The sequence below is a fragment of the Leguminivora glycinivorella genome, chromosome 14, assembly GCF_023078275.1.
Source record: "Leguminivora glycinivorella isolate SPB_JAAS2020 chromosome 14, LegGlyc_1.1, whole genome shotgun sequence".
NCBI classification, from domain to species: Eukaryota; Metazoa; Arthropoda; class Insecta; order Lepidoptera; family Tortricidae; genus Leguminivora; species Leguminivora glycinivorella.
The window spans coordinates 16,824,360-16,837,437 of NC_062984.1; the positions used below are offsets into that span (position 1 = coordinate 16,824,360).

General features: G+C 35.6%; 1 protein-coding gene across 3 annotated transcripts; it reads left to right on the plus strand.

Annotated features, from left to right (window-relative positions):
* Positions 1-298: 298 nt before the first annotated feature.
* On the plus strand, positions 299-13,013 carry LOC125233684 (diphthine methyltransferase). Of its 3 annotated transcripts, XM_048139768.1 has the most exons (9): positions 299-533; positions 722-919; positions 5,190-5,319; positions 5,613-6,065; positions 6,210-6,345; positions 6,725-6,879; positions 7,273-7,428; positions 11,410-11,503; positions 12,980-13,013. In XM_048139768.1, the coding sequence occupies exons 2-7, from the start codon at positions 728-730 to the stop codon at positions 7,425-7,427; spliced, it is 1,221 nt and encodes a 406-aa protein (XP_047995725.1). In that variant the 5' UTR covers positions 299-533; positions 722-727; the 3' UTR covers position 7,428; positions 11,410-11,503; positions 12,980-13,013. The 3 variants fall into 3 exon arrangements, with proteins under 3 accessions (XP_047995725.1, XP_047995723.1, XP_047995724.1); XM_048139766.1 differs by lacking the exon at positions 722-919 and having other exon boundaries at positions 5,175-5,319; positions 7,273-7,425; positions 11,407-11,498; positions 12,975-13,011; XM_048139767.1 differs by lacking the exons at positions 722-919; positions 12,980-13,013 and having other exon boundaries at positions 5,175-5,319; positions 7,273-7,430; positions 11,409-11,481.
* Positions 13,014-13,078: the final 65 nt, after the last annotated feature.

A 13,078-nucleotide genomic window follows, 5' to 3' on the forward strand; every position in this document is an offset into this window, starting at 1 on the left:
TCTCTTATAAACATACATTTGAATTTTAGATCAATAGAAAATTATCGGGAAAGTCACGAAAAATATCTCGTTGTTCTGGCAACACTGTTGGCCTCACATTCCGTTTCAGATTCTTGAACTTCATGGAAACGGAATAAATTATATTATAATTAGGTCATTATTCTTATCGGTAAAGATATTTTCCCATTCTTAATTCTTTTGTCTGAATATGTGTTTTATGAAATTATTTGTAGTTAGATAGTTACGAGCAGTTCTGAAAATAATTTTGGCAGTATTATCAACAAGTCAAAGCTCACGTACTGTCCTATAGTAATAAAAAAAGTAGATGTTGTCAATGTGGTGGTAATTTGTGGAGTTGTTTATTATTTCAGAAATAATAAAATACAGGAAATATTGTATTAAATCATTTCATTTTACTAAACACATATCACATTCCATTAAAATACGTTATAACCGCTTTAGGTTTTACGTTTTGGTAATAAGAAAAAGCCCATTTCTTTCGTTGCTTCCGACTCCGAAGGTGCTTGGACTAGGTATGTCCTACATTATCTACATTTTAGAGTAGTTAGCAGTTATTTATTTACATTTACGCGTACGTGTTTACGGAATGTGTTTTCATTCGCGATTGTGTTATCTGTTGGTATTTAGCTGGGTAAGTTTTCGTTTCTTCAGCAAATTCTTTCGGTTTCTTTTGTGTAGCTAATAGACTTTGTGTTTTCAGATCGAGATGGAGGCTATGGATATTCAGGCAGTGGAGTCGAAACTGAGCGATGTGACTGTTACGGCGATACCGATGAGCGGGAAGAATGTGCACAAAGACCTGGGCCATGGGGGCAGCAGCCATGCGACCATATCTACGGTGCCGGCGGCGTCACCATCTTCCATAGGGAAGGATAAGGACAACGGGACGTCCAAGTACGCACAGTTATTGGCTGTGATAGAAGAGATGGGTAAGGAGGTGCGACCAAGCTACTCGGGCAGCCGCAGCTCAGCAGAGCGTCTGAAGCGTGGGATCGTGCACGCGCGTATTCTCGTGAGGGAGTGCTTGATTGAAACAGAGCGATCTGCACGACAGTAAAGTTCTGTCTCAACATCAACACGGTCAATTTTAGCATACCTCAGAAACAAATTCTTTGTGTAACTGCCAACAAAGTTGTAATATAAAGACACTGCTTATTTATCTCATCTATTTCTCAAGCTCTCTGTTCCTAGATTGTGAACCTTAAGCAGCAAAGAGTTAGTTTACTTGTTGAGTAATCATGCACAAGTGAACTTGAGAAATGAAGTAGTCTAGAACGTGTGTTGAAGGCTTCAAATAGCCCTGAAAGTTATTTATTGCTCATGCAGCAGTCAAAGTATATTAGCGTAAGTCTCAAGTATACTAATAATAATATTTCTTCTGGTAATGTGTCCCTAACACTTATTGATATTAGAACTGTCACATAATTTTGCAGCTTTATTCTTATTCTTATCTTACTCCATAATATAAAACATACAAAACAAAATAGTGAAAAATAGTTTCCATCCAATTTCTTCATATAAATATATACAAAAAGGAAATAAAGATGACTAGAACAGAATAATATTACTTAGCGAATAAGAATATTGCTGCAATAATAAAAGTTAGGGTCTTATTTATTAGAAATAAAAAGAAAATATAATTCAGGGTACTTAGACTAAATTTAAGAGATTTATTTTGAAAATGTGATTATAACATAAATTTTCTGTATTGGAAGTTAATAGGCAAAACACGTAACAATACATATTGTGGGTTAAATAAAACCCACTTGACACTTGAAATATGCAGGTAACTTGGAAAGTGTTATGATGAGAAGAATCCATGTTTTATTTTGAAAATGAACTTCTTTGTCCTACAAAGTTTGTGCTTTTAAATGTGTTTGTGAAATGGCAATACATTTGATTGTCTACTTTATATTACTGATGAAACTGACAGCTGCTTGTTTTGTAGTAGAAAATTTAATCAGCAGCCCCACATTTACTAGTAATCAAGATATTTAGCCACAAATAGTATTGTATCTGTACATTTCAAATAACCATCATTTACAGAACATTTTAGCAGAATTATGTTATACAACACATTTGATGATGATTCTTTCAAAATCACATAGTTAAATAGTGAGTAAGTTACAATAATTGGCAGTTGTTACCTAATACAATAAATATAGGCATTAAACAGACAGGTTAGAGCCTCAGTCCTCTGCATCTTTTTCAGCAGTTTAGGGCAATTAAGAAAGAAAACGACAGAATTTTTAACAATAGTCCGGTCCACACAGAGCTAGGCACGTCGCGAGGCAATTTCCTCGCGTAGCAAACGTAGTGTGCCTCGGCCGACACAATACGCGAGTTATGCTCAGCCGAGCAACCTGGCCTCACTCTAATTTATTTACCTTTGGGTTCACTATAAGTTAAACAATATCTACAGATGTGCTGCATTTGAGAATAGAGCGAAATAGGTTTCATAGCACAATTTGTTTCTGAGATTATTAGCACTTAATTTTCTGGGTTGCTAATGTTCAATATATCTTTTATGTAAAACGTTACAGGGCTTTTCACAAAATATATTTAAAATAAAATGAAGATCTACAGCTAATGAAAATTTTAAAATTGAAGGAATTTTGTTCAATTATTTCATTAATATTTTAATTAGTTTCAGTTGTATAGGTAGTAGGTACTGTAGAATATGTATATTAAAAAAAATCTCTATTATATGTCGGTAACTATCATAAACGTGTTATTACATCTCAAGTGCGTGGTCTGAAATTAAAGCGATAATCACACTTGTCATGGCAAAATAATGAACTTTTGTGGGCTTTAATATGAATACTTCTTATTTGACAAATTTGCTCAAATAACTAATGTGTCCCACATCCGTTAAAAGAGCGCCATAATCGCGCACAGTTAATGAAGCAGGGGTCTTCAACCTTTTTGTCCCATATTCCAAGTATCTATTCATGCCCTATTTACTTAATAAGTAAGATAGACCTTGCCGGTTCGTTCCGACCTCAGTTGGGCATCCCTGCTATATAGATACCTGTTAGAGATAGCTGTCCTGAAAAGCCAGGCTGTGATCGAAACATTTATTGTGAACATCTACCTCAGACAAAACAATATATAAAGTAAAATATTATTAATGTTTAATAAGCGCATATTTTAAGACACCTTTGGTATTTTGTGATGTTGATGTTTCATGATATTAAAGTGAATAGTGCAGCCATAGTAAGTTAGTTACGAAGTACGTGAGGCAAAAATTGAGTTACAATCATTTTTGAAGGACTGTAGACACGTAACTTACACAAATTAAGCCCTTTGGCTTACTATAATGCGGCATTCTAAATTGGCATCTTACGTAATTGGGCCACGGTACATTAATAAATGTTTACTCAATCCTTGCCTCACGGACTATACTTGATGTAACTGCCCACAAGATACTCATTACAAGTAGTTTGAGACTTGAAACTATCAAGTCAAGTCACATTTTATGTCTAGTATTAGTCAAAAATTCATGATTTTCACAGTATTCTAATGTACCAAGGGTCAAAGATGTACCAAGATTAAAAGTGGCCTATAAAATAATATCTGAAGATTCCTAAAAAAATTAAGATTCATTATACTTTGACGAATGAACCAAAATATACAAAAAAAAAATTGGGTGACTTTCTGCGAGTATGGATAATTTGCTTGGTAGGTACATCTTTTTAAGAGCAATATATCTTGATATTATTTTTACGTATGAATTTCCTCATACATTTGCTCAGAAACTGTAAAACCACAAAGGCAATCATGTGAAATTAGAGTAACACTATGTAAGATAAAGTGCTCATTGTTTGATAATTTTGAATTATTAGAATTAAGTTGTATATATTTTCAGTACTGCTTCAGCACTTTAAACTTTGTTACTTGTTTGTGTTCCTAATATATTTTGTCTAATATGTTTGCTGCCGATTTATGATTTAATTGTAGTTTCAAAATTTCTATTTAATCCTGCTGTCTGGTTATGTTTATCTTTTCTATACATTTTAACTTTGGTGCTTATATTTTAAAGGTGTGTGTTTGGTTAAAATCAAATATGGGCATCACCTTTAATTTGTTAGAAAGTAAAGTGGATGACATGATACACAATTAAATATTGATATACTGATAGGCGATAGCGTATATCTGATGGAAGTGATGGAACACTAACAAGTATGTTATAAACTAAAAGCTCTTTGTAGAGGGCGCCTCTAACCATTTGTACGTACGTAAAGGGCAAAACTGTATCATTCATTACCTTCCTTGGTGCACGGTTTTGACTTAAACCCTTTCGTGACAGACCACACATAATAAATCAATATAAAAACTTTTTTTTTCGGATCAGTGCGGGCTGCTTCGGCCCCAAAGCACGGTCTCTGGACTGGATATAAAACTTACAGGCGCCCTCTGTTGTGAGCCATTGGCACTTTGATTTGGATGTAACATTTTGGTCCAACTGCCGAAAATGTATACTTTTAGTATAACGCTAGTGCTAAGGAGAAATTACGAAATAGTCTTTAAATATATAAAATAAGTTACCATTAAAGAATAAAGTACTTACTTGAATGTTAATCTTACTAAATGTAATTCGAGTCCATTTCAATATTTTTTATAAATAGATTTTTCCTGTATATTTTTTCCCATTCGATGTCAAACTTAAATTTACGTCTTCTCGTTCGATCTGTAGGTTTTAGCTGTTTTATGAATTATCAAAGTTTTCGAAGTAATTGTAAGTAATGAACCATGAAACAGTACAAATTTTTAGCAAATTAAATGTAAAGAATTGTGAAATAAATGTTAAATTCATTACAGTTTATGAGAAATAGCTTTAGTCGGCTGTATTTATTCATGTATGGGCATATTTTTATTATATTAATAAATGGGTTTAAAATAGTACAGATTAGTTTCATTGAATTTCTCTTTAAAATTGTTTAGGCAGGTAATTCTAATTCGACAGTTATGTCAAGCTAAGTTGATTGTCACGTTAAAACAGCCCTTACGCGGGGGGTATCAAAATTGATGCCAACTTGTCTTAGTCTTACGCTATTACACTATTGATTGAAGCAAAAGATAACTTTAATAGAGATGTAAGTTTTAAGCGTGTATTGTATTAATTTCTTTTATTGTTCACTGTTATTTGCCAGTAACATCTACACAAGATGGTGTCTTGGAGCACAAATTGGCGGTGGAACACCGGCTACAGCGCGGACTCCGTCGAATGGTGCCCCGTGGAGCCCTACCGCGATGTCCTGGTCTGCGGCACTTACCAGCTTGAGAAAAAAGACGAAGGTAATAGCAATTCAATATCGCCATTTTGAAATCCGGTTCGAAGGACCACTTTTTTATTAAGATATTTTATGAAACTCCGAAACTTTTAGGTACCTAGAAGTTGTCTAGAAGAGATCGTTTTTGACTCTCACCTGTTTACCTCTCAAGGTGCTGTATGCGGTATCGTTTTTCTGTAGGTATTGATCGAGTTGCGGTGTTAAAGAGCCCTTCTCTATTATTGTATCCTTTAGTCAACCTTAATTGTCGATGATTATCGATGGAAAAAATATCAAACTAATGATACTTATTTTTAGATCAGCAACCGAAAAAACAGACAAGACTCGGCAGAATCTACCTCTTCCAAATAAACCAAGACACAGTCGAGTTGTGCCCCGTCCAAACAGTCGATACCGCCGGCATCCTAGACCAAAAATGGAGTTATCACACCATTCAAAACCACGCAGTGCTCGCTGTAGTAACCTCTGAAGGATCACTCCAGCTCTACCAACTGTATAAAAACGACGGTTATAATTTTAAACTGTGGCTCGAAGATTCGATTGGTCAAGACGTTTTAGCGCTGTCTCTTGATTGGTCGACTAACAAGGTATCGGGTGAGCCAATGATAGTTGTGAGTGGTTCTGCGGGAGATGTGACTGTTTTTAAGATTGTCGAGAATGGATTGATGAGGGTTGGGACGTGGAAGAGTCATGGGTTTGAGGCGTGGATAGCTGCGTTCAATTATTGGAATCTTGACTTATTTTATTCAGGTAAGTAATTTGAATGTGCGTCAACTGTATTATTGTATTAACGCAGTAGTTCATTTGAAGCGTAGACCCTTTTATCAACTGCACGAAGAAACTAGTCAGTAAGGGTATCTTTCGACAAGGTCATGAAATATTTCTATTTTGTAGGTGGAGATGATTGTGTCTTCAAAAGCTACGACATCAGGGTTCCCGACGCGGCAGTAATGACGAACCGAAGCCACGAGGCAGGCGTTACCTCCATCAGAAGTCATATCGACGTTGAACATCAACTTATCACAGGAAGGTCTGTGACTACGAACCAAAAATAATTGAGAGCATTCCATTTATTCGTGCTTTATATTAATTCTAGCTTTTGCCCGCGGCTTTGCTTGCGTTAGAAGGAGACAAAAAGTAGCCTATGTCACTCACCATCCCTTCAAATATCTCCACTTAAAAAATCACGTCAATAAGTCGCTCCGTTTTGCCGTGAAAGACAGACAAACAAACAGGCACACACTTTCCCCTTTATTCACACAGATTCTGATATTTTTGGCTTCGTTGAACAAAATCCAAAAAAATGTATGGAAAATGGTGTTTTCAGCATGTCACGCATACAAGTGCTAAAGCTCTACGTACAAAAATATGAACATTTTAGTCTTATAGCCATATTTATCTGTTTACAGTTATGATGAAAAAGTGCGTCTCTGGGACGCTAGGAGCCTAAAGCGCTGCTTGACCGAGAGCTCGGTGAACGGTGGCGTTTGGAGACTGAAGTATCACCCCAGAAATCCTACCAGAGTGTTAGCGGCCTGCATGTATGGAGGCTTCAGAGTTCTAGGTATGTATTCTAACGAAGGCCACGTTTGTTGGAATTTTGCGTAAAAAGATCCATATCATGACTCGCCTTGCAAAGACTTTGCCGTGTGAATCAGCTCGGATGGTTAAAACGTGCCTCGTCGTTCGACGCATTTCGGTCACGAATGTGTAGCTTTCCCAGATCATGTCTACACATACAGAGCTGCTATAAGACCTGGATTTAGAGGCTCCTAGACGCTTTGAATTCCAAAATCCCGTCCAATTTATTTGGTCCCCCTTCTCAATCTTAGAACTTTTGACAGGCAACCTGGCTCTTACTTAGGATCCAAATCAAGGCCTGAACTCGCGTGGTAGTGAATCTATCTATAGACCGAGACCCGTCTAATCATTAACTTCCTTCAACTGTTTTTTACAGGCGTTACAGACTCCATTTCGGTGTTATGTGAATACATGGAACATGAGAGCATAGCGTACGGAGCTGATTGGAAGTTTGACGACTCTGGAACCGTGGCCACGTGCTCTTTCTATGATTGCAGCATGCATATTGGCAAGATTGATCTTGAGGACTGATTTTTTGTGAGCGTCAGAACCCCTGGACCACTACAGATATTTGATGTTTAGTACATACTAAAATTTAGTACCTATTTGATACTATTTGGTACCTGAGTACATATATTTGGTACCTCCACTGATATCGAAAAATCTAGCAAATAAAGTGGCCAGACATTCTGACGTCAGGATGTCTGGACCATTTTTGGTTTACATAGTTCTAGACAACACTACTAATTGATATCTTAGTCAATATTTACTACCTATTTGGTACCTGTCAATATATTTTTTTCAAATTTTTTTGGCGTACCAGAAAAAAGTTATGACGGAATTTAAAGTTGTGAGCCCGGCCGTGCCGTTGAAGTATGTAGCGCCAGTCAAAAGAATAGAGGCGAATCCGCCTGCTCTCCTGCGCGTCAACTTAAAAAGGAATTTATTTTTAGGCACTCGCACATCATCTCTACTGACTAGTGGCATTAATATAGTCGAAATATAAAAGTAATTAGTGTAATTACACTAGTTTTCAACTTTAAATTCCATCATAACTTTTTTCTGGTACGCCAAAAAAATTTGAAAAAAATATATTACAGGTACCAAATAGGTAGTAAATATTGACTAAGATATCAATTAGTAGTGTTGTCTAGAACTATGTAAACCAAAAATGGTCCAGACATCCTGACGTCAGAATGTCTGGCCACTTTATTCGCTCGATTTTTCGATATCAGTGGAGGTACCAAATATATGTACTCAGGTACCAAATAGTATCAAATAGGTACTAAATTTTAGTATGTACTAAACATCAAATATCTGTAGTGGTCATAGAAATAGGATGACAAAGAATGCCCCTCAAGCTTCAAAAACGAGACCAAAAATGACATTCACGTGTGTGCGTAATTTGTGTATGTGTGTGTCAAAAATAGTGATGTGATGTCTATAGACATAAATATTTTATCGATATTCCACTATTTTATCGACTAGGTAGTAGGTACTTTTCAAATAATGTTCTTTTGATATGTATTATAATAAAACTGGTACGAGTATTACGTATTCCTTTATTTATCTTTTTTCTCTAGGTAAGAGATTTAAAAAACGCATACAAAGTTAATACAAAATAGTACATTGCCATATGAGTGCGGAAAAAAGGAAATTCGAAACGAAACGAGTGGCGATAAACTAAAACACGAGTTACGAATTCCGTTACAATGGTCCTGCCAGTCAGTGCTGATTAGATAACCGACGGTACAGTCAGCAGTTTCGCCGCTTCCTCCATCAGCTGTACTCCGCGCGCAGCAAAAATCCAAGCGTACTTGAAGCCCTGGATACATAGTAATTCCTTGTTTAGTAGAGACGGTGGGTTTATGGGATTTGATGCTGCTTAATCCTAAGCGAAAGCCTGCCAAAAGAGAGTAGAAATTAATAGGGGCGCCACCGTCTATGTAAACCGTTTTGCATGTGGCAACTATTGAGTCACTTTAGTATGAGAGCAGTAAGTGTTGATAAGATAAAAAATAGTTCTATTACAGGTAACCTTGTGTCTCCTTGTGATGTACAAAGTCGTTGAAAGTGGCAAAATAAGGTAACTGTACACTATTCCGGGATAGTAAAATGTGGTACATTATTCCGGGATACTTTGGTTTTTGTCGTAAACTAAGGAAACTATCAGTAAAATCATAATTTAATGCAGTATTTTATTAACTATAGATCAAATAGAACCGAAAAAGTCGATTTTCGAATAAGTGTCATATCTTTTGAAGCCGTGAGGTACCTCCAAACGCGTCAGTCGCAACCACGCAGTGGTTTCTATGGGCGTGTTTGACGGTGAGCTTAACGCGGCAGCGGAACTTCTTAAGGGTTTACTGTGATGCGGGTAAGTTTATTTATATTAAATTTGTATCATAATGGTCTTATAGTTATTAAAAAATATTTATATCATCTTTTCAAATTAATTTAAAGCATATTTTAATTAAAATACCCGCTCCCGGGATAATGTACACCATTTTGACGCGGTGTACATAATTGCGGGAGTATCACGGAATAACGGAAACACAGTCTACAATGTTTTTATGTTTTATTACTATTTGCGGTGAATTATATTTATATATTTGATGTAAATATATTGAGTAAAGATTTCAGATTTATAGTGACATAATTACGGCACATATATTTTTTAGATTTTAGTCTCATAATTGAGTACGAAATGTATACTCGTTGAGTAATACGTGCGAAATATTGGAGTGTGGCATCGACATTAAATTTGTTTTATTTCATAAAATTAAAGCACAAAGGTTACTTATTTCGATGTTTTGAGTATAATTGTTATATAATCTTCCAATGTACTAAGAATTAATCTTGTTTGTCTTTTAATATAGCCTCCGTTTTGACTGCCGTAATTAAGTAGACGACTTTATATAATTTAGCTCAATCATTATTAGTACTAGAAAGCTATATAAATATCAAATAGTACAAATTCGTCGGACAGTCAATCTGTGTAAGAACGGCCTATAATATTTATTAAGTACTATTTATTTATATATACATACTTGAATAACGTATCACCACCATATATGTATACGGTGTAGCTCAGTGATCACCAGTAACAAAAAACTGAAATTTTCACGAGTACCTTGCAATTTTTATAACCGGCAATAGCTTCTGGATTGAAATTAAATTTTGAAAAAATAAACCCCGACATTGTGAAGTGTTTTTCATCAAACATGGCTAATAACAACACTCTCGACTAATTCAGCTTTCAAACGAAAAAAACTAATCTAAATCGGTTCATCCATTCGTAAGCGATGCCTTAGACAGACAGACAGTAAAACTTATAACACCCTGTCATTATATCATACAATCGTTATACCGTAAAATATCATGTTTCCCATCCCACCCCAACCCATCAAAACATTGCCAATTATAAAAAATACACTCTGTATAAGCATCTATTAAAACGATATGTGCATTTATATATTTATGTAAACAACATTTTTAATTCATTTTCTTATATTATGCTTAAAGAACGTCGACTTTAAAGGTATCCCGTAATTACGTACAACGACTCCCGGAATTGAAGCCATACCAAAATTGTATCCCGGAATAATGGGCAAACTAAGGGTTAAGTAAAACAACGGTAATTTCTATAAATTAGAAGTTACGATGGAAAATAGTGTCTTAAATCCATCGTAGAAGAATTATCTTTAAAATAAAATAATTAACACGACTAGAAACTTCGCATTTTTTTTACAATCTTCACTCAAAGTAGGAAACGTCTTAAGTTCCCGTAATATGGGACAGTTACCTTATAAGATATAATTAGCTATTGCATTGGCTGTTATAAAATAAAAAAATATAATATTAAACTAATTTTAGCAGTGAATATTAGTGAATGTTTTATTCATTATTATATAATAATTGATATCTTAATAATTACATATCGACTAACATAATATTGCACTTTTGTAAGTTATCGATACTGTCATTATGAAATTGTCAAGCCCTAGCGTAAACTAACAATTTAGGTTTTTACACAAAATATTGAAAATGATTGAATATTTTGATGAAATATTAGCACACAGCAGAAGAAAACCTAATAATGGACTATGTGAGTAGGCTTCTAAACACTTTTAAGTTATTAATTTGACAAAATATCGTAAAGAAAATTTCAATCGGAAGATCATAATTACCTGTGAAATGAGTATTTCAGCGGATTATTTGGCCCTATAACAGAACAATCTAGTACACTGCACGACACCATATTTTACACATCCCTTTTTATTACCCCAACCCCCGAATTATTTATTATTTTGAATATCTTCAAAATATGTAAACAAAGCGGCCGCTGTCGGACTCAGAAATGGTCACGTTTTGTCAATGGTAGTCCGACTCTTTCTCACTCATGGTATGTTCATATACGTGACGGCTTCTCTTTCGCACACTTCAGCTGTCTTTAAGCGTAAGCGAAATGATAGGTCTGTGGTAGTGGTCCAGGGGTCCTGACGCTCACGATTTTTTAAAGCGTCTCAAGGGCGGTTCCAGATTAGCGCTTTAGACGCGCGTTCGTGTATCTGGCTTATTTTGAAAGCGTGCTAAGTAAATGTAAACAGGGTGTCCACTACTAAACCCCAAAAAAATTCCCTGACTTTTCCCTGACTTTCCATGACCATTTAAGAAAATTTCCCTGACCAAATTTTCATTCAACTATTACCACTTTTGCTTAGAGTTGCAAAAAAACGGTTTTTTTCTGTCTTAAAAAAAAAACCTGAAAAAAATAAGTTTTTACAAAAAGGAAAAACGGAATCCTTATAGGATCACTTGTGCGTCTGTCTGTCCATCTGTCACAGATTTTTTTTCTTTGTGTTTAATGTTTGTTTTTAAAAGTATGAAATATTAAAATTAGCAAGGCAGTTCATACTTTTATACCTATGGTTTTTTTTATCTTTATGTCAACTATCAAACTTTAATTTCTGGTTTTATAAAACTAACATTAACGAAATCTGTAGTTGGTAGTTATTGCCATTTAGTTTTGGTTATAGTTTGAGTTTCGGCGCCGTTGGGCAATCTATGTTCGAAAAAAACATCGCGAGCGCAGCGAGCGCGAAAATTTTTCCACTTTTATACGTCCCTGGGGCTGATAGTAGTTATTATGTACATAACATTGGAAATAAAATGGAGTACCTAGTCTATCAGAGCTGAGTAGTTATGAGCAAATTGCGGAAACTTTCCAAAAAATTTAAATTTCATGAAACTTTCACGAAAATAAAGGGAATTAAAGTTGATGAAACGGAAAATATTAAACGCGAGCGAAGCGAGCGCGAAATTTTTTCGTTGTTGTCAGCATCGGGATGCCCATTTAGGTGTTTTGCCACTACATGCCTTTAGGTTTCCAAGTATTTTGAAGTTCTCTCATCGTCACGCTTATTATTCTCCTATGTTCCTTTGACTCATACAAAATTGCGCCTCTATGTGACGTTATGCGCCATGGGCTTTATGAGGAACTCCGCTTTGGATTGTCGGATAGATACTTAGAATTTGGACAGCGACGTAACTTTGTCTTTGTCGTTTTCACATCGCCATAGCAAAAGCAAATTATGAATGTTGTATATGGTGACATTGTGGTGCAACTTTCCAGTTAATCTGAATCACAATAACTGAATTTATTCCCGACTCCCTTCGCCATTTTGGAATATGTGGGTAGGGCACGCAATGTAAAAAAAAATCTGGATTTTTCCGCATTTACGATTTTGGGCCGGATAAATTAAGGTCAGCTAGAGCATGAAGATATCCCTGACATCTCTCATTAGCAATCACTGGGATGGAGGAGGCCAGGTACTATACTCAGGTACTATACTTGTAATGAAAAGTCTAAAGTGACAATTTTAAGTTGCCTTAAAATCACTACCGGGAATCGATCTTTGCTGTCATGGTCAACCCTGGTTAAATACTTTTTGATTTTTTTTCTTGGTGCCAAGTTTTTCCCTGACCTCCAAATCATTTCCCTGACTTTTCCTGACTTTCCATGACCACTATGAGCTTCCCTGACTTTCCCTGATTTTCCAGAAAGTGGACACCCTGGTAAATCTAACCTTGCAAAATGCCGTGCGTAAAAACCAGTAGCAGAAAAACGCAAGTGAAACCGCCTTTAGGGACCTCTTACTGGGCAATACTTCACTAGTCTT